The 19,651-nt window shown below is 41.4% G+C and overlaps 1 protein-coding gene across 2 annotated transcripts in view; it reads left to right on the forward strand.

Annotated features, from left to right (window-relative positions):
• The window catches only part of LOC127374521 (potassium voltage-gated channel subfamily D member 2-like), a 62,802-nt gene that overhangs the window by 35,322 nt on the left and 7,829 nt on the right, over positions 1-19,651 (forward strand). Inside the window, exons 2-5 of one of the 2 annotated variants that reach the window (XM_051419945.1) lie at positions 11,746-11,908; positions 12,889-12,987; positions 16,084-16,179; positions 16,978-17,219. In XM_051419945.1, the coding sequence (XP_051275905.1) occupies positions 11,746-11,908; positions 12,889-12,987; positions 16,084-16,179; positions 16,978-17,219 (600 nt within the window). The remainder of the gene's footprint in view (positions 1-11,745; positions 11,909-12,888; positions 12,988-16,083; positions 16,180-16,977; positions 17,220-19,651) is intronic. The other variant, XM_051419944.1, reaches the window with a different exon arrangement.

Here is a 19,651-nt window from a genome sequence, read left to right on the forward strand (position 1 = left end):
CCAGAAACGTTTCTCATTGTAAAGTCACGAGTTTGGTAATAACCAAAGTTTTCTAGTTTTAATGAAATAAAATGAGATATATCTCCTTTTGACACAAAACAATCTGATTTTAAAAAGAAATGATGAGGATGTTCTTGCTGTCAGTGGCTGTAATGACCACTGCAGCCTGTAGGCGGCGCCGTCACTTCTCAACCTGCCTGAGAGTTGTCCTGTAAAGTAGAAGCTCTCAGTTTGATGGTTCAATAAACACTCTATCACTGACAGCGGCGGCCATCTTGTGTCGCTGTCAGTGTGACGTTCCATCGACATGATGACAGATGAAGTGTTGAGAGTCCAGTTAGCTCCGATCGGCCGATCAATAGAGCTCCACCTGTAAGGTCATCAATCACCGGCGGCCCTGCAGAGACCCATCAGAGGGCGGAGACTCCAGGTTTATTCTCACATTAATATCTGAAGATTTGCTGCTTTTAAATATTTTCATCAGTTCCAGACGTCATAAAGTCTGTAAGATATTCAGATCTTTGAGTTCCTCCTCTTGTTTTGCATCCTCTTTGCTTTAATAAACTCTAAAAAGTCTCTAAAATTGGTTTTCTGACATGCATTTAATCATATTTATAGTTAAATATATTCCATATTATCTTAATCTTTGTTTTTATTACAGACCAGTGGTCCAGAGGAAAGTTAATTGAAGTTTGTGCTCACAGTAAAATCACACTCACAGCTTTTGACTCAGGTTGATTTATTTAGAACTGAATAGTTATTATTTAGAACTATAGCTGTTTGTTTTCGGAGACTTACAGTCATTATCTGTGAGGCTGTACTTACTTTGGGCTAAATGCTAGCGTGTTAGCATGCTAACATGCTTTTCATTCTGTGACTATCAGCTAAAAACAAGCTGCTTTTCCTGAGGAACATTTAATGGAAGCAGAGAAAGACTGACAGAATAAATCCTTCAGTTCAGAGCCGAGAGCACTTCCTGCTCTTCATCCTGGTGTTTTACTTCCTCTTCCTCGCTGTCTGAGCGGAGGTCAGCGCTGTGTCAGTGTGTGTAATTGAAGTGTGAGTTTGTAATTAAGACTTGAGGTGAGATAAACTTTCAGTCTGAGAGAGTTGTTATCTTTCTGCTGGAGGATTAATCGTGTAAAGACGGAGGACGGAGAGGACGCAGGACGAGTGGCTCCGTCTGATAAGAGCTGTTAAACCAGTTCAGTCTGCTGACACGAACCTGAACCCAGATCAGATAGAAACAGTTTGTTAACAGACAGTCAGGATGTGTGAATGTGACCAAAGTTTATTCTGGCTGCTCGGCCAGAAAACCTGAACGTGATCTCAGTGAGACTCTTTAACCCTTTATTGTTTGTCTCTTTCTGTGAGAGCATCTGTTTGTTTCTGTTTACTGCAGCGTTCTGTTGGTAACTGAGACGGTTCTCCTTAAAGAGCTTCAGAGCTCTTTTAAGAGCCAATGTCACTGGGTTGGTTGTAGTGGTTATTGTGGGGGACTATGAGGTTCTAATGGTTTTGATTAAAGTTGAAGGAACTTTGGTTCTTCAGGGGGCTCTTGTGTTCACTAAGAAGGTGTTAGAGGCCTTTTAAGTGGTTTTAGTGGTCTTAGAGAGCCTTTTAAGTGGTTTTAGTGGTCTTAGAGAGCTTCTTATGGAGTTGCAGGTGGTGCCCGTGGTGGTTGTGGCACTTCAACCCAAGCTGAAGGCACTTGGGTTCTTTTGGAGGTTCTTGTGATTGCTGAGAAGGTGTTTGAGCTTCTGCTGGTAAAGTCTATAGATCTCCTTTAAGAGATTCCTGTGATCTTTTAAAAGGTTGTGGTGGTCACTGTGAGGGGTTAGGATGTTCTGGTGCTCATTAAAAACGTTTTCTTGAACAGGTTCCAGGAGGCAATTATGAATCCTACTATGGTGAATGTAAACTCTGAGGGTTCATCCTCCGGAGGTCATGAATTTGCTCTGATTGGTTGTAGATCTGAACTATCTGAGGTTCCAGACCGATACACTACAAAATAACCCAAACCTTGATATGGTTGGGAAATCTTTGTCGTCATCAATTCACTGCTGACTTTTGGTTTATAAAAAGTAATTAAACAGCCCTAAAAGTCCACAGTGACGTCTCCAGATCTCCAACCAACAGTCCAAAACCCCAAAACAGATTCAGTTTTACTGATATAAAACAAAAAAAGCAGCAGTTTGAACATCATCATTCACCTTTTTTATTAAAGATCACCATTCAGGTTGTCTTCGTCCTTTATTGTCCTCCTGTGTGCAGTTTGTGTTTGAAGGTCGGAGTTAATTGAGAGGTTTCTCCTCCACTGAGTGTTGGTTAAAGTTGGCGTGCTGCGTCTATTAGCGGCTAATGGCTGCTGCTGGAGCAATCAGTCACTCATTATCAGAGAACAGCTCGGCTAATGTGCTCAGAGTCCGAGTCAGACGGGACGGATGGAGAATATCAAACATCAGACTGTCTAAACAACGGGAACAAACAGGTAGAGACAGGAGAACGTCAAGGTTCATCAAGAACATCTGGATTCATCAAGAACATTAGGATTCATGGAGAACGTCAGGATTCATGGAGAACGTGAGGATTCATGGAGAACATCAGGATTCCTCAAGAACAACAGACTTGTTGAAAGAGCCTTTTGGAGGTTTTAGGAGCCACTGAGGAGGTTCTACAGGTTCTAAAGGAGGTTATAGAGATCCTTTAGGTGGTCCATGTTGTCAGTGAGGACGTTCTAACAGTCTTGTAGGTGGCTTTATTTAAGTGGTCCTTTAGGAGGTTCCAGTGGACAATGAGGAGGTTCTGCTGGTAATGAGAAGTTCCTAGTTCTTTTTTAAGAGATCGCTGTGCTCTTAGTGGTCCTTGTGCATATCTAGGGGGTTCTAGTGGTATTTGAGGAGGTTCTAGAGGACATTTTGAAGGTAAACTTGGGTTTTTTAGGAGGCTCTTATAGTCAATGCGATGGTTCTAGAGTTCCTTTCGGTGGTTCTAGGTGTCTTAAAGAGGTTCCTTTTGTGTTGTAGTTGGTTCTACAGATTTTGAGAGTTTCCTTTGGTCTCATGGGTAGTTCCATCTTTCTTAAAGAGGTTATTTTGGTCTTCTGGGTGGTTCTCGTGGTAGTTTAGTTGATTTTAGTGGTCATTGAGAGGTTCTGTCAGTCCAGTATGTGGTTCTCTTAATAAAAGCAGGTCGACAGTCTGAACTGTTTTTACAGAAAAGTGTGTCGTTATTCTCATGAGTTCAAACTGACTCACAACACCGGTGTTACAGACGGATGTGACTGGTGGACTGTGTGTGTGTGTGTGTGTGTGTGTGTGTGTGTGTGTGCAGTGGTTCTATTTTCAGTCCTTATTAATGTGGAACATCGACAGCTGAGGAATAAATTTGCATCCTCTCTTCCTCGCTTCTTCTTCTCTTCACTTTGCTCGTCCTCCCCACTTATTCTTTTTTTGCTGTTCAACTGCAGCTGCTGCCTAATTGGTGTTTGTCTGTGTGTGTGTGTGTGAGTGTGTAAGTGTGTGTGTGTGTGTGTGTGTGAGTGTGTGTGTGTGTGAGTGAGTGTGTGTGTGGTCCTTTGGGGGAATCAGATTGTTGAAATAACGAACGGATAAAGGAACAGAATGGAGTAAAGAACAGTAAATTGAGGATATTTGAATGTTCTGAAGGACTAACGTTAGATCACAGCATCGTTAGGACGCTGTGCAGATAAATGACAGCAGAAGAACAGACACACTGAAGGCAGCACAGAGTGTTTGTGTGATGTTTTAATCCACATTTATATTCATATATGTGGAGAAATGTGAACTCATTTTAGAGGATTTACTGTGTTTCACAGATGATTTAATATGTTGGACACAAACTCAATCGAGTCCTTACGTCTGCTTAAAAACCATCAAATAAAATGCAGACGTTGCCTCACATTATGCACATCTGGGAGCATCAACAGTGATCCAGTGATCCTTTGGCTGGAGGTAGTACAGGAGGTAGTGCAGGAGGTAGTGCAGGAGGTAGGACAGGAGGTAGGACAGCAGGTAGTTCAGGAGGTAGGACAGGAGGTAGGACAGCAGGTAGTTCAGGAGGTAGTGCAGGAGGTAGGACAGGAGGTAGTGCAGGAGGTAGGACAGCAGGTAGTTCAGGAGGTAGGACAAGAGGTAGGATAGGAGGTAGTGCGGGAGGTAGTACGGGAGGTAGGACGGGAGGTAGGACAGCAGGTAGTGCAGGAGGTAGTGCAGGAGGTAGGATAGGAGGTAGTGCAGGAGGTAGTGCGGGAGGTAGGACGGGAGGTAGGACAGGAGGTAGGACAGCAGGTAGTGCAGGAGGTAGTGCAGGAGATAGTAGAGGAGGTCGGACGGGAGGTAGGACAGCAGGTAGGACAGGAGGTAGGACGGGAGGTAGGACAGCAGGTTGTGCAGGAGGTTGTGCAGGAGGTAGCGCAGGAGGTAGGACAGGAGGTGGTGCAGGAGGTAGGGCAGGAGGTAGGGCAGGAGGTAGGGCAGGAGGTAGGACGGGAGTTAGTGCAGAGGTAGGACGGGAGGTAGAACAGGTCTTCATGGTGCAGAGGCAACAAAGTGTCAAACAAATACAGTTCAAACAAACATAAAGCTACACACGAATCTGGCTTCTGTTTGTGTATGCCGCCATCTAACAGCGCCGCCATTAATGCGGTGGCAAGTTGTAGTGACTCTGTGTGACATCAGCGAGGGTAGTTGCATTAGTATGGATTATTTTAACCCACCACCTGTAGGCTCCAGCTGGGGGGGTCTAAGCTATTTACTCCTCACTGCTCGCTGTCTCTAAACATATCTGATGAGGTCGGAGCCCAGGCGCCTCTTCTGTGCTGTTATAGAGCTCTAACAAACATTTCAGACTGAATTGTCTTACTGAAGTGGCCTTTTTCCGTCTTTCTGTGAGCATCTGGTTTTATTCTGCACACAGAGTCTGAACAGCGAGAAAGTAACCTTGGTTCCCTGACTGAGAGGTTGGAGCTTGCAGCTTCCTTCTTCTTCCATCATTCCCTGATACATTCATAACTGATCTGCTATCAAAAAAGTGACTGTGACTAGCTTCCTTCAAAATAAAAGCCAACACAGTTAATGTGAAGCTGCAGCAGCATTAGCAGTAACTTATACAGCATATTTTTCTGGCAATGAAAGGCGGCAGCGGCAGAGTGAACAGCTCCTGGAAAGTGAAACCATGATATCTGGATCTGCTGGTGGCGGTTAGTTTAGGAAGCGCTTGATTTGATAAGCAGAGTTTTCTATGAGTGGAGCTTTTTAAAGACGACCACATTCATCTGACTGTGGGAGCCCTAGTTGGACTGACGTTAGGCCTCCAGCTACTGACGAAGGTTCCTGATATGGACAGAGATCTCAGCATTATTCAGGTTTACATATTAGTGACTATTTCAACTGTGCTAGCTTAATCAATCAGCACAGTTATTCAGGTTTTTGTAGGTATTCAAGATTTCATTAATGTTTCTGCAGTGACTGTTTACTTCCGGTTCTTCCCCGGATTCATATCTGGGTTGAAGGTTGATATTCATAGAGTTTAATCTTTGCTGAAGAAGATTTTCATCAGATTATTTGTGCGGCGCAGGATAAAGTGGAATGTTTTCAATGTTTGTCTGTCTCATTCTGCATCAAACATCTGTCCAACATTCACAACATTCAAGGTTATTTTATTATAAGTTATACAGTCAGACACACACACACACACACACACACACACACACACACACTGCATGTACAGTGTGTGTGTACTGGTGATGGATGTGTTTCCAATGAGTCTGTTCTGAGGTCAGAGGTCAAACAAATGGAGGTGCTCGTCTACCTGTTTTCACCCAGACGTGTGTGTGTGTGTGTGTGTGTGTGTGTGTGTGTGTGTGTGTGTGTGTGTGTGTGTGTGTGTGTGTTGAAGAAGATGGATGTTGCCTCTGACAGCTTCAATCTGTTCATTTGACAGTTTAAAAATAGAAAGATGAATAAAACCCTCTGCTGAGCCCTTTAGCTTCTTCTCTCCTCACAGAGAGCCGCTGGGGAAACAACCAGGGACGGTTTTAGAGTGGGGGTTTGATGAGGTGGTGAAGCAGCGTGGGATCATGGGAGTTGTCTTCACCACCATCGCCGTCATTGCTGTCGGATTCTCCCAGTGTTCATTCACATCGTCAATAATTGTAATCGGCTGGTTTCATTTGGTTCTGGCTCTGATGTGGTTTCCTCTGGTTGTTAGCCTGTTAGCTTTTAGCTGGAACAGATGTTGTTAATTATAAATATAACCTGCTCGTAACCCTCCTTGTTGTCAGAGCGGCTTCCATCACAGTGAACAGCCACACACACACACACACACTGTACAGAGCTAATCTATAATGAATGTGGCCTCTCATTGAGCGAGAAGCATTTTACTCTCATATGTTTCTGAATAGGTTTTCAATGAATGTGTGTGTGTGTGTGTGTGTGTGTGTGTGTGTGTGTGACAGGCTATTTGTCGTGCACTTCCTGTTAATGGCAGAGCAAAAAGCAAGGCGTCACATTGAAGCATAAATGGTTCAGACACACACACACACACACACACACCTGATTGACTGTTTGCAGCTGAACTGTAAAATCACTGTTTTGTTTCGACTGTGTGTGTGTGTGTGTGTGTGTGTGTGTGTGTGTGTGTGTGTGTGTGTTTCTAATGAGGATGATGCTATACAATCCTCCATTACAAGAAATAATTAGCTGAAATAAAACAGGTTGGGAAGGAACAACAGTTTGCTTAATAAGTGTTTACATGAGTTTCTGGAGCAGATGTGAGTGTATTGACTTAAAGCTCCTCTGAGGACTCAGTGTGTGAATCTTTGAGCTCTAACAAACATGGTGAATATTTTTCCTTCGTAATAAAACATTTGCAAAGAAGATTTTTTAAATGTGTTACCCTGCGTTGTTTACATCCATGTTTATAAGTTACCTCAATCGACATATATAAAGATTAACGACAAGAGAGCTCCCTAATACTGAAGCCAACCCTCTCTATCTCCCCTGGTGGCTGACTGCAGTATAGACCCTCTCTATCTGTTTGAATGAGTTATTTGAAGATATAAAAAGGGGGTTTCATTTCATGATTAGCAGCTGAGACTCACCAGAGCAAGATGGCAGCAGCCGTATTTGGAAGATTTTGGCTTCATATTTCTTTACAGTGAAAGGAAGTTGAGACATCCATCTTTTATATGTCGATGTTTACCTCCTACTGTAAAAAATTAGGAAAACACAGGAAAACACAACATACGTGAATATTATATTCCATTAATGTGACACACTGGAGCTTTAATGAACAGCTCGTCTGGAAGAGTCGGTGCAACCAGAGCGACTGAGAGCAATCAACAGGATCAGGTGTTGGAGGTAGATTTTAGTGGATCTGACAACATTTTTTTGCTCAGGAGGAGAAAGTGCTGACTGCTGCATCAGTGTCAATATCTACAGTTTGTTTTGACAGAGGACGACCTCACACACACACACGTCTCTGTGGGGTATGTGTGGTCGATAAAGTGAACGTGTGTGTATGTGTGTTTGATGTCAGCGTTTATTCTGAGGAAAGACGAGTTCACCTTTTTCTCTGCAGCAAACATGTCCTGAATAACATTTAATGCAAGACATGGAAATATAACAGGAGCAGCTCTCACACAGACCTCAGATCAGCTCAATGCTCTGTCAGCTAGCTGGAGTAGCTCTCACGCAGACCTGAGATCTGTACTGTTGACTGTCAGCTAGCTGGAGTAGCTCTCACACAGACCTCAGATCAGCTCAATGCTCTGTCAGCTAGCTGGAGTAGCTCTCACGCAGACCTGAGATCAGCTCACTGCTGACTGTCAGCTAGCTGGAGTAGCTCTCACACAGACCTCAGATCAGCTCTGTGGACCGTTAGCCAGCTGCAGATCAGGATTATGGTGCTTTTACTCTGAAATCCTCTCAAAGCTCAGTCACTGAGGCATCAGTTGAATAAAACAACAGTGTGAGAAGGGTTTGTTTTCGTTAGAAACAATACATTTTTTATTTGGTGTGAATGAAATTTCATTTCTCAAACTATGAAAGACAAATCATTTCTTGACTTAGACTTTTCAGATAAATTGACCTCTGAATTAAAAATAGACTGACTGAGAGTTCTGCTATAAATTCATCCTCCAAATTTCAATGTTAAAAAAGCCTCTCAGCATGTACGTATGTGTCTAACCTCTAAATGTGTTCTCAGCCCTTCAGCTGTCTGTGACCACTGAAATTAAATATAATTAACCTCCAGTTCCCTTAGGACGGACGTGAGAATAGAAATGTTCAGGGTGGACATACAGACAGACAGAAAGTTAAAGACACATTGAGAAGAACGGACACTGCTGCAGTAATGAAGCCGGTTTAAGAGCTCGGACGCCGTTTGTGGGCGACAAATATTAATGAGGGAAGGTGAACGGAGACGACAGTTTGACTTTTTGTCTTTGGACTGATGAAGCTGTTGTCCTGCCTAATTCAGATTTATTTTTAGTCAAATTTAAGTCCCGTGGAAAAGTTGTTGATGAAAGCGTAAAACTTTTAGAAAAGTCGTTTTAATGTAGTTTTAGTCCCGTTTACGTCGTATAAAAAGGTTGCAAACAATATTCTTGATACAAGGGAAAAAAAACGTAGTTATTAAACAGTGAGTGCAAGGTGCTCTAGAACAGTGGCTGAAGCTTCACAGAGAGGCCTTCTTACTCTCTCAACCTATAAAGATACCAGATAAAATTATTTAATTAATCTAATTAAATGATCTTGATTGAACATTTGTGGTCATTTTTTGTGGACCTCTCAAGTTGATCATTTCATTTCTTGTGTTAGGTTGTTGCTAATCGCCAACTGATCACTTCCTGCAGTTTCACATTAAAAGCATTGTAAAGGCCAATCACACAAATGTGAAAGCATAACTCTTTTTCAGTGGATCAGTTTTAAATGTTCAGAACATCCAATAGCTTTCTATTCTGTTGAATAAAAGGAATCACTCATCCTCTGCCAGTCGGCTGGTTTTGGGAGAAGATACGTGGGTTTCATTTCATGCTCAGTTCCCCCGTGAAAAAACAGGAAAATATTTGTGATCAGATGTATTGTGGGTTTAGTGGTTTTTGGGATCCCCATTAGTTGTTGCCTTGGCAACACACTGGAATAAATGCACAAAAATACAGTATTATCCAAGGTGGTGATACGTTGGTATCTGTCAAAGATACGGTCGGTATGCAGAAGATACAGACTGGATCTTTGACACAATTTATTTTCATATGATGGACAGATCTGGAAAGAGATCCATAAACCTGTACACCATTAGATCTTTCCAGATACAGGTCCTTTTTGTCCAGTGACAACTCTTCCTGGAGTCCATATTCAAATCAGATAATAATGTGTGTACTTACAGTTCATACAATAAACATACAACATAACCTCAAAATCAATTAGAACAAATTGATTTGATTGATTCTATTAGCATGATGCGGAACATTAGCTACTCCTCCTGGGGTCCACAAAGACAACAAAACCTGATAATAGAAAAACACCAAATATTCTAATCGGAAAAATCATGATAGCTAGCTAGTCTTATTGTTAAACATACAGACAAATAATATTTACTGTTTGTCAACTGTACGCAGTGTTATTGACTTTGAATCTAGCGAGAGTAACACTAGCTCTCTGGCTCGTAGCATAACGTTAGCTCTCGTAGCATGATGTTAGCACAGCTTTCTTAAATATTTGGCTAGCTTTAAGGCCCATTAGTCTTCCAGGGGCTGATTTTTATGATAGTTTTAAGAATGATAACAAAGCAAACAAAGCCCACTGGCAGAGTTTTTTGCTCAACAGAAAAATATTTGATTATATGTAAGAATATCTGGCTTGTTTCTAGAAGGGCTGTTTTTGCAGTGTACTTATAATCCGAAGATCTTCTATTTGTGAAAGATGTCTTTGAGTGGACACATAAGTTTGTTTACATTGTTGTTGACCAAAGGGTCCTCATAAAGGCATGAACTCCATTGTGTGTTGATGAGCAGGTAAACACACACTCATCCTCCTTGATGAAGGACGCAGTCACATGACACAACATACACACACACCACTGTACAGTGTGTGTCTGATTTTGTATTCTTGACTGTGACACACACACACACATACACACACACACACACACTGAGACAAGGTTGCAGCCTCTGATTGGCTGTCTCTGGCTGTGACTCTGGGTTTGAAGGTTTGTAGGAGGAGGCGAGGTGATCAGTCACTGACACAAACTTTAACGTCACCTTGCGGCTGAAACTTCCTCCGGGGGTCCCTTCAGGACCAAAAACCACATATTTAACCTGACCAGAGTAAACGGAAAACGGAAAACAAAGAAATATTAACGTGAGCATTTTCTGCATTTTTCTTTTGAAAAGCAAATTTAAAAACCCAAAAGAGAACCGATGCTCTTCGTCCTCGCTGTGTGAATAAAGTTTTCTGTAAGAGGAATTTAATTTGACCTGATGGAGTCAGAAATCCAAAAGCTCTCCTCCACCTAAACATGTGAGCACAGAGCATGCTGGGAAACGCAGGGACGGCCATCAGAGAGAATATGAGGCAGAGTGAGATAATAATGAATGAGTGGTTTTTAAAAGTAGGTCGGAGACGCCGGTTTATTTTAATATCATTCTGGACTCTGTATCTGCAGTAATGTGCTGAGGAGGTGGTGAGGAGGAGATTAAGGAGGTGATGAAGGAGGTGATGAAGGACGCTTGATGATCAGAGTTGTCCTGCAGACCTCTGGCTCCTCTGTGTGGATGCTGCCTGAACTGCAGCTCCACTCTTCAGACTGACGCTGACAAAACGCTGCGTCAGCTCCATTTTCTGCTGATCGTATGCATTTTTTATTGAAAACGTGGAGTTTGTGTCAACAGCAGGACACTTATTATTCATAAATATATTCACAGTTCATCTGCAAAACTGCACATTGGGAAGGAAAATGTTTGAGTGAAGATTAGACTCTTTAATAAACTCTAAATACAGCTTTACGTTCCCACAGCCACATTCATTGCATTATTTACAATCATTATTATTCAGTTAGAAAGAGGAGAAAGAGAAAAATGAAGATATAAGAATGAAAACAAAAAAAACAGATTATAACAAAAATAAAGTGTTTATATAATTAAATAATAAGAAAATAAAGTATTTAATACATTGTATACATTAAAATACTTAATAATAATGGGTTTATTTTCCTCTTGTACAACTCATCATCAATTAGTCTGATGACTCTGATTTTTTACCATCCGTCCGTCCAGTGACTGTTTGATTGTAAATCACTTCAGTTATTAATCAACTGACCAACCAATCCATTAATTAACTACTAATTTCAGCAGTAAACTGAGAATCCATCAGGAGAGGATGACAATCAATTTCCAACAGAGACAAAAGACAGGATGAGCTGCGAGTTTGTAAAATGAGTTTTACTTATATATGTCGTATTTGAACAGTAAATGTCGTATTCTGGTGCGAGCAGCTGTGAGTTTTGGTGTTGGAAGTTAAAACCGTCTAAAAGCTAAAAGCAGACGTCCTGCAGGCGGCTGTTTTTTGCATTATCCTGTTTAAATCGATGACCACCGTTTGTGAGCGAGTGCTGTCCTGTACTGTCAAGAAAAACTCCTGGAAAATCTCCTGGAAAACAACACAGCCGAGTTGAAAGGGTTGCATCCCGTCTAACCTCCCTCTGTCTCTCTCTCTCTGTCAGATATGGCGACATGGTACCAAAGACCATCATGGGGAAGATCTTCGGCTCCGTCTGCTCTCTGAGCGGCGTGCTGGTCATCGCCCTGCCGGTTCCCGTCATCGTCTCCAACTTCAGCCGAATCTACCACCAGAGCCAGAGAGCCGAGAAGAGACGAGCACAGAAGGTGACCAAGTTAAACTTCAACTCTGGAGTCACATCTCACAGTTAAAACTCAGTGAAGTTCAGTTGTATCGGCACAGAGGGAGGAGAAACCTGAGGTTAATCATCTATAGTCGCACAGTGCTGTAAAATATCTCCTCTTTATTAGGTGGAAGAAACATTTCTAAGGAGACAAAAGAGGCACAAACAGTATTATGTCTGATCACAGCTGATTTCTTACTGTAATCCTCAGAGAACAGAGAGAGGAAACTGTGTCCAGAGTTTTACTTCCTCCCAACATCAACAAATGAGTTTATGGTTGTTCCAGAGACTTTTGTTTATCCCGCAGGGAGAGCAACACAAGTTGAATCATTTCTCTGTCTGCTGCTCTGAATACCACAACAGGGATACACTGCTTTCACCAGAACGAATAACGGGGAGATGTTTTTATCATAATCTGACTTAATATGTCATGAATATGAGATCCACACCTCGTTGTTGACAAGAAAATATCTCATATTTATGGTATGAGATCCATATCTCACACTAATTACAAAAGAGATGATTACAAAGTCTATGATTTATCATCACGCAAGATATTTTGATCGCACTTTATATTAAGTAGTACACATATTAACCATTAACTTGCTTATGAGCATGCATATTAGTAGCATATTAGCTCTTTAGGGTCGTACAGTTTTCAATGGTTATGGTTTATGGCTTCTACCTTTTGGCTGAAAATGTACAGATTTTAGGATACTAATCATTTCAAGATACTCCCAAGAAATTATGTCACAATAAGCAAAAAACCCAGTGTAGGCACTGGAGGACCTTTTCTACTGCAGAGTTATTGGTCTGGTGGAATAAAGCACAATAAGGCATTAATGCGAGCTTTATAATTAATTATGTGAAAACCACAAAAAAATCTTTCAAGATCAGCAGATCTCACACTCAGAGAACCCGATTGGACGGGCTGAACTGACGTTTGTATGTGTTCACAAACAGAAAACCAGGCTTGCTAGAATTCACGCGGTGAAGAGCGGAGGGGCTAACGCTTATTTGCAGTACAAACAAAGCCGGCTGCTGATTGACCTCGATGAGGAGGTAACCACGGAGATGCAGTCATCGTCGGGTGGTGCTGGTGTTTTTTATCCTTTTCATTTCTTTCATGTTTTCGTTGTTCTTGTCGAGCTGCTAGCGAACGCTGCAGGCTGCTGCATGCTGGATGCTCAATGTGACCCAAAAGGGGGGGGTTGGTTGTTTACCTCCTCAAGCTGCTTTTTCTTTGTTTTAATCTGTTTTTATTATCACGTCTTTATTTCTCAGCATGTCTCTATTCGTCCATCTATCCAGTTCAGCAGTAACATTAATCCACCGGACCTAGTTGATCATAAAACTTCTGGACCTTTACAATGCACAACAAAAACAATAATAATTTTTGTTACGAAATTCTGACATTAAATGAAACACTTTCTCGCAAAAGTCTCAATACAATACCCATGAGTTTATACTAGGGGTGTACATCAGATCTAGACACATGGGCTACGATATGATTCATTAATGATGCGTTTATGGAACAATTCGAATCTGATTTAATTTACAATTTCCATTTATAAGCACATCAAATAAAATCAGATAACAGTTTGTTTTCCGGTTTTTTTTATAAATGGTTGTTGGGAAATAGCTTCTTTCATGATTTTCTCATTAAAGAATGATAATCTGTTCACTAACCATAGTGACATACATTTCTGATACTCTGGTTCTGCGTCCCGGCTCAGTATCAGTGATCATGGGTGGAGGGCCTCAGGCGGGCTGACTGTGTTTGTTTGTTCTTATTTTTTCAGTCTTATCGAGACAGTGAACTCTGCTGATGTGGATTTAAAACTGATTGTGGGCCAACAGGAAATGTCACTGTTGAACTGTTGGCATCCTTAACGTCTTTATTTCAAATTTTCTTTATTCGTCTTCAGCTTTGCTCTCACACTGACACTGCACATAGAGAACCACCCTGGGTTAATCCGTCTCTAACTCACCTGCGCATGCCCCAGTCCTCAGGTGTCGGGCATCTCACCAACAGGAAACCAATGTCTATAAAGATTCCCGACCTCCACATCTCTCTTCTTCATCTGTGTTTTCTTTGGATTCATGCGTATTTTGATTTGATCTCCCATGTGGCTTGGCTGCTGACTAACTGGCCTGCCCTGCTCATAACATCATCACTACGCGTTTTGGGTTCCATCGCCGTGTGGAGGAATGAGATCCGTCTGAGCTGCATGTCAATCAGCCAACCATGCGGCATGCACAGGGGCGGAGTCAATGCGATGCAGAGGAGATGGTGGACGACAGCTGTGCTCGACAAACTCTGACCTTTTCAGGAGTAGTCTGAGTTTTTGAGAAGCTAGCTTGTTTTATGTCTTACTAAGATTTGAATGAAGATTGAGTATTAATAGTCTGGGACATATTGAGACTAAGCTAGGTGCTAAGCTAGGCTAGCAGTCAGAGCTCACTCCTGGTGACTCTAGGTCTGAAAGCCATTGGAAGCACTTAGCAACCCCAGGAGTGAGATGCATCATCTCCTTCAGAGTCCGTCTGAGGCCCCCAGGAGGAAGATGTATTACTTCCTTTAGGGAACCCCTGGATTGAATTGTGTTGCTCCCTTCACGGCCCCCACAATGTGTGGTTCGTCACTCCAATATTGTCCCCATTAGTCAGCTGCATCACTTACTTTAGAGTCCTTACGAGAACCTTGAGGAAGAAGATTTATTACTTCCTTTGGGGTCACCAGGGAGGTTTATGACTTCCTTTAGGGTACATGGGATTAAGGTGTGTCACTTTTTTTAGGTTAAGATAATATTAGATAAGATATTCCTTTATTTGTCCCACAATGGGGAAATTCCAATGTTGCAGCAGCAAAGTGGATAGAGAAAAAAAAAGTATAAAAACAGTAGGAGTAGTAAAAAATAATAAATAAAAAACACTATGTACAAGAGAAAAAAGAAAAAACAGTAAGAATCCACAACAGTACGAATCCACAAACAACAGATAACACAAATAGTACAACAGTAACAACAGATAACACAAATAGCACAACAGTAACAACAGATAACACAAATAGCACAACAGTAACAACAGATAACACAAATAGTACAACAGTAACAACACATAACACAAACAGTACCACAGTAACAACAGATAACACAAATAGTACAACAGTAACAACAGATAACACAAATAGTACCACAGTAACAACACATAACACAAATAGTACCACAGTAACAACACATAACACAAATAGTACAACAGTAACAACAGATAACACAAATAGTACAACATGGTTATACTATTATACACAGGTTCCCCATGTGTGAGGTGCATCACTTCCTTTACAGATCTAGGTACATAGGATTTAAGGAACATCTGTCCCTTCAGAGTCCCTGGGAGGAAGGTACCCCACTTTCTCCAGAGAAGTCAGGTTTGTGACTTTGTTTAAGGTCTCCAGGATTTAGTTGTTTGGCTTTCTTTAGGGTCTCTAAAGGTCATGTACATTACCTCCCTTAGGACCTACAGAAGATAGGGTCCTGCCTTAGAGTCAAGAAGTTTGAGTTCTCATGACTTTCTATGAAGTCCCCAGAAGTAAGACATAACTTCTTTTAGGGTCCGTAGGAGTGAGGCTACTAACTTCCGTGGTCTCCTAGGTGGGACCCTAAAGGTGGTTAGTCAGGGCTGGCTTTCTGATTCTGGGAAGGATAGGTAACATGCATACTTCAGACTGTTCCTTTGGCAGTACCTGAGCTCTTTGCCCCATGATGATCACAGAGTCTTCAGTCCCTCTGTCCGTCCAACTGCGTCACATTCAGTCTGAACCCCTGAATAATATGAGTACGGTGGCTCTCTTGGATCAAATGAGGTTCAAGTCAAAATAAACAAGCAGAAATACAAACACATTTAGAGAAGCAGTGATAAAGTTGCTGAACGGCTGCAGTCGGTAGCCTGAGTTTGAACCAGTGAGCGATCCGTCACTTTTTAACTCCAGGAGGGGATTGTGGGTAAATAAAACTAGACAGATGAAATATTCTTACAGTGATTCTAACAAGAAGGTGGTTGGAACTGTCTATGTGTGTCCGGTGCTTTGGTTCTGGGTGGGTGGAGGCGTGTTCAATGACGGGCTCACTGTGTGTGATTTGTGTTTGTGCCCTAAAGGCGTCCAAGGAAGCCGGACAGGCGCTGGTGTGTAAGGCCAACCCCGGCTTTGAGGTGCATCATCATCACCTTCTGCACTGTCTGGAGAAGACCACGGTGAGAACACACAGACACACCAAAGTATAAAATGATCAAATAAAGTGATAAGTTGTTCAATAGCCAGATTTTTATACAGATAATATTGCTACTGGTTTAAATAAACAATCTGATGGTATTTACCATCTTTGTAGAGTAAAAGTTTTGTGCAAAAGGAATTAAAGGCCAGTGACTGAAACAAATAAAAGTCTTAGCTATTAAAGCTGTTCATTACCTTAAGAGGAGCATTAACACACCCCTGGCATTGTGTATCTACTTGCACCTTATGACATGCATGGACACTGACTCAGTCAAAAAAAAAACTGAAAAAAACAGAATGCAACCTGAGCCTGAGGATTTACGCAACGTGAACAGAACTTAAGATGAACCGTTGCTCTACACCTCCAAACCATACCTACATATTTAACAACAATACAGTTCTGGATGACCTCCAGAAATAGGATGCAATCACTGTTTAACAATCATAGTGAACCATGATACAATCCGAACCGTAACCTTTGTGATCCGTTGCACCTCTAAATTACGGGTGCATTAACTCACGTAAGTATAGACTGTTCTGATAAAAAAAAATCTATATAAGTTGTTTATACTCTATTTATAGTTCTGATACTAGTCTCTACACTCAACTGTTATCATTTCTGATTAGAACCTTTTGTGTGTGTGTGTGTGTGTGTGTGTGTGTGTGTGTGTCTTTTTTGGTGCTACCACTAGGAGTCACCAAAGTCAGAAATGTTCAAATCCCGCACACAGTGCCTTTAATACCTTTCCTCTAACATCCTGATGTTGTATCTGCCTCAGAACCACGAGTTTGTGGACGAGAAAACATACGAAGCGAGCTACAGGGACGTGACTCTGGTGAATCAGGTGTCCCACTCTTCCTCCACCTCCTCCACTTCCTCACCCCACGGCCTTAGCTCCTGCTGCAGCCGCAGGAAGAGGAAGACCTTCAACGTCCCCAACTCCAACATGTCTGTGGGTCTGCAGGGCAGCATCCAGGAACTAAGCACCATCCAGATCAGAGACAGACCGTTCACCAACAGGTAGGAAATAGCTTATAAGAGTTCCTGTGGTCCTTGAGAAGGTACCAGAGGTCCTTGAGGACGTTTTAGAGATCCTTATAAAGGTTTTAGAGCTCTCAAAGACATTTCAGGGATGACAAAGGACATCACTAGTCTAGTATTAGTCATTAGGAAGGTATAAAAGGCAAATGAGGTGGTTCTGGTGATCCTTAAAGAGGTCCAAAAGGAGGTTTCAGAGGTTCTTGAGAAAGTTCCAAAGATGTTTTGGGAGGTTAAGAGCTCATTGAAAAGATCGGAAAAGTCTTTAAAACATTCTAGGGATCCTTTAGGAAGTTGCAAAGGCCCATAAAAAGGTGTTACAGGATTATGAGGAGGTTGTAGATCCCCTTGTAAAGACCTTAAAGAAGTTTGGAGGTTTTCTGAGAAGCATCATTCAAGCATCATTGAGGAGTTTGCAGAAGTTCTTAATTGGTTATTAGAGCTTGTTGAAAGTTCTAGTAATGCTTGAATATGTCCAAGGGATGCTTAAAGAGGTTCCAGGTGAACCCACTTCCTTGAAGAGATTTTAGGTTTTAGAGAACACTGAGGAGGCTACACAGGTACAAGGAGATCCCTGTAAAGGTTGGAGATGTCTTGATGTCTCAACAGGGTTCCATTGGACATTAACATGATTGCAGAGGTCTTTAAGGAGGTATTACATGCTGATAGGAAGGTTCTTATGATCCTTACGTATATTGTAGGAATCCTTAAAGAGATTCCATGGGTCCCTGTACAGGTACCAAAACTCGTAATGAGGTTATTGGCACACTTAAGAAGTTCCAGAGGTGCTTGAGTTGGTACCATAGGCCATTGAGGAAGTTTTAGAGTAAAAGGTGTTGAAGATGTTCTGACAAGGTTCCAAAGGTGTGTGAGAAGGTTGTAGAGGTTTTTAAGGAGGTATTAAGTGTGGTTAAGAAGGTTCAACTGATCTTTAGGCTAGGTCCCACAAATCCCTGAAAAGATTTAGGTGGTAAGACAGTATGAAACATTACTGTTGCTACGGTTAGTTTCATTGACCTTGAGCCAGAGATGTTCACAAGTCTTTTTTTGCAAGTCAAAGTCAAGTCTGAAGTCTTTGGTCACAAGACCAAGTCAAGTCTCAAGTCTTTGTGGGGTGAGACTTGGTCAAGTCTTAAGTCTTTGGTCACGAGTCCAAGTCAAGTCTCAAGTCTCAAAATAAAAGTCATATGTCTCTTCAGGTTGTAATGAGCCTTCTGTCATCTGCTGCTATCCGGTCTACTAAGAATACTGCACAGCTATATCTAAGAAATTCAAAGCATTTACTGTATTATTATCACTCCTTTATCTATTAGCATACAGTATCAGTACTGATTAGTTGTTTGGTATATGATCACTTTAAACAGGCTATTGCAATGCAATATGAAGAAAACACACAATGAATGCTTTCCTTTAAAGGAAACTGTATTCTTCCAACATGAACATACAGTTATAGTATATCTTGCCCCCTATTGTGCAGGCTCAGTGGGACCATAATAAGAGCAAATATAGAAAATGTTACACCTCACCCAGTCAAAGACATTGTAATTAACATAATTGCAATTAGTGCAAAAAAACACACTTTAGCTAAATGCAAACAGCTTGTAAGCAAAACACTTAAAAGTACTCTAAACACTTGTATATATTACTTCTGTGTTATTTGCAATTAAAAATTTGTTCACAAAAAAAAAGCAAAACTGTTGCTGCCATATTATCTGAAATATACTGTAAGTATATAAACTGGTGGTATTAAAACATGACCAGTTTTGTTCCAAAAGGCACCTTGTATGACAAAAATGATTCCTTGCATAAAAGTAAAACTCAAAATGGAATATCACTGGAGTTATTGGCTATCTTGATTTTTTTTACTAACAAAAGAGTAATCTTTTTGCAGAAACAATCAACAGTGTTGTTTTGCCTAGAACAAAATATTTAACAATAATAAACTTGCAATAAGATCAGAATAGTTTAGCTTATTCTTCTCTTAATACACTGTATGGGCCACAAAACATTAACAAACTTGTAGGTGTCCTCCAGTGGCCTACTGTAAGACCTAGAAAAACATTATGCAACAGAATGGTTATATTTCAAAAAGATCAAGCAGGACAGTGTCCTTGCACTAAGCCTGGCTCGGTGAGGGTGCATTATAAGGCCTCCGTGACTGAATACCCTCTCCACTGGTGCACTGATGGCAGGAACAGCGAGCACTCTCATAGCCACAAGACAGAGCCTCGGGAACACTTTGGCATGCCTTTTCCAGAAACCTTCTTCCAGAAAATTCTTCTTCATCAAAGGAGGCTGTTAATTATAGTAATAAGATCTGGATGATATAGCTAACATTTTTATGTGTAGCAAAACACATCTGGAACCACATGTTTCTGAGAGAAGAACTGGATCTAAACTAATGTTGCAGGCTA

Source organism: Dicentrarchus labrax, unplaced genomic scaffold (assembly GCF_905237075.1).
Source record: "Dicentrarchus labrax unplaced genomic scaffold, dlabrax2021, whole genome shotgun sequence".
NCBI classification, from domain to species: domain Eukaryota; kingdom Metazoa; phylum Chordata; class Actinopteri; family Moronidae; genus Dicentrarchus; species Dicentrarchus labrax.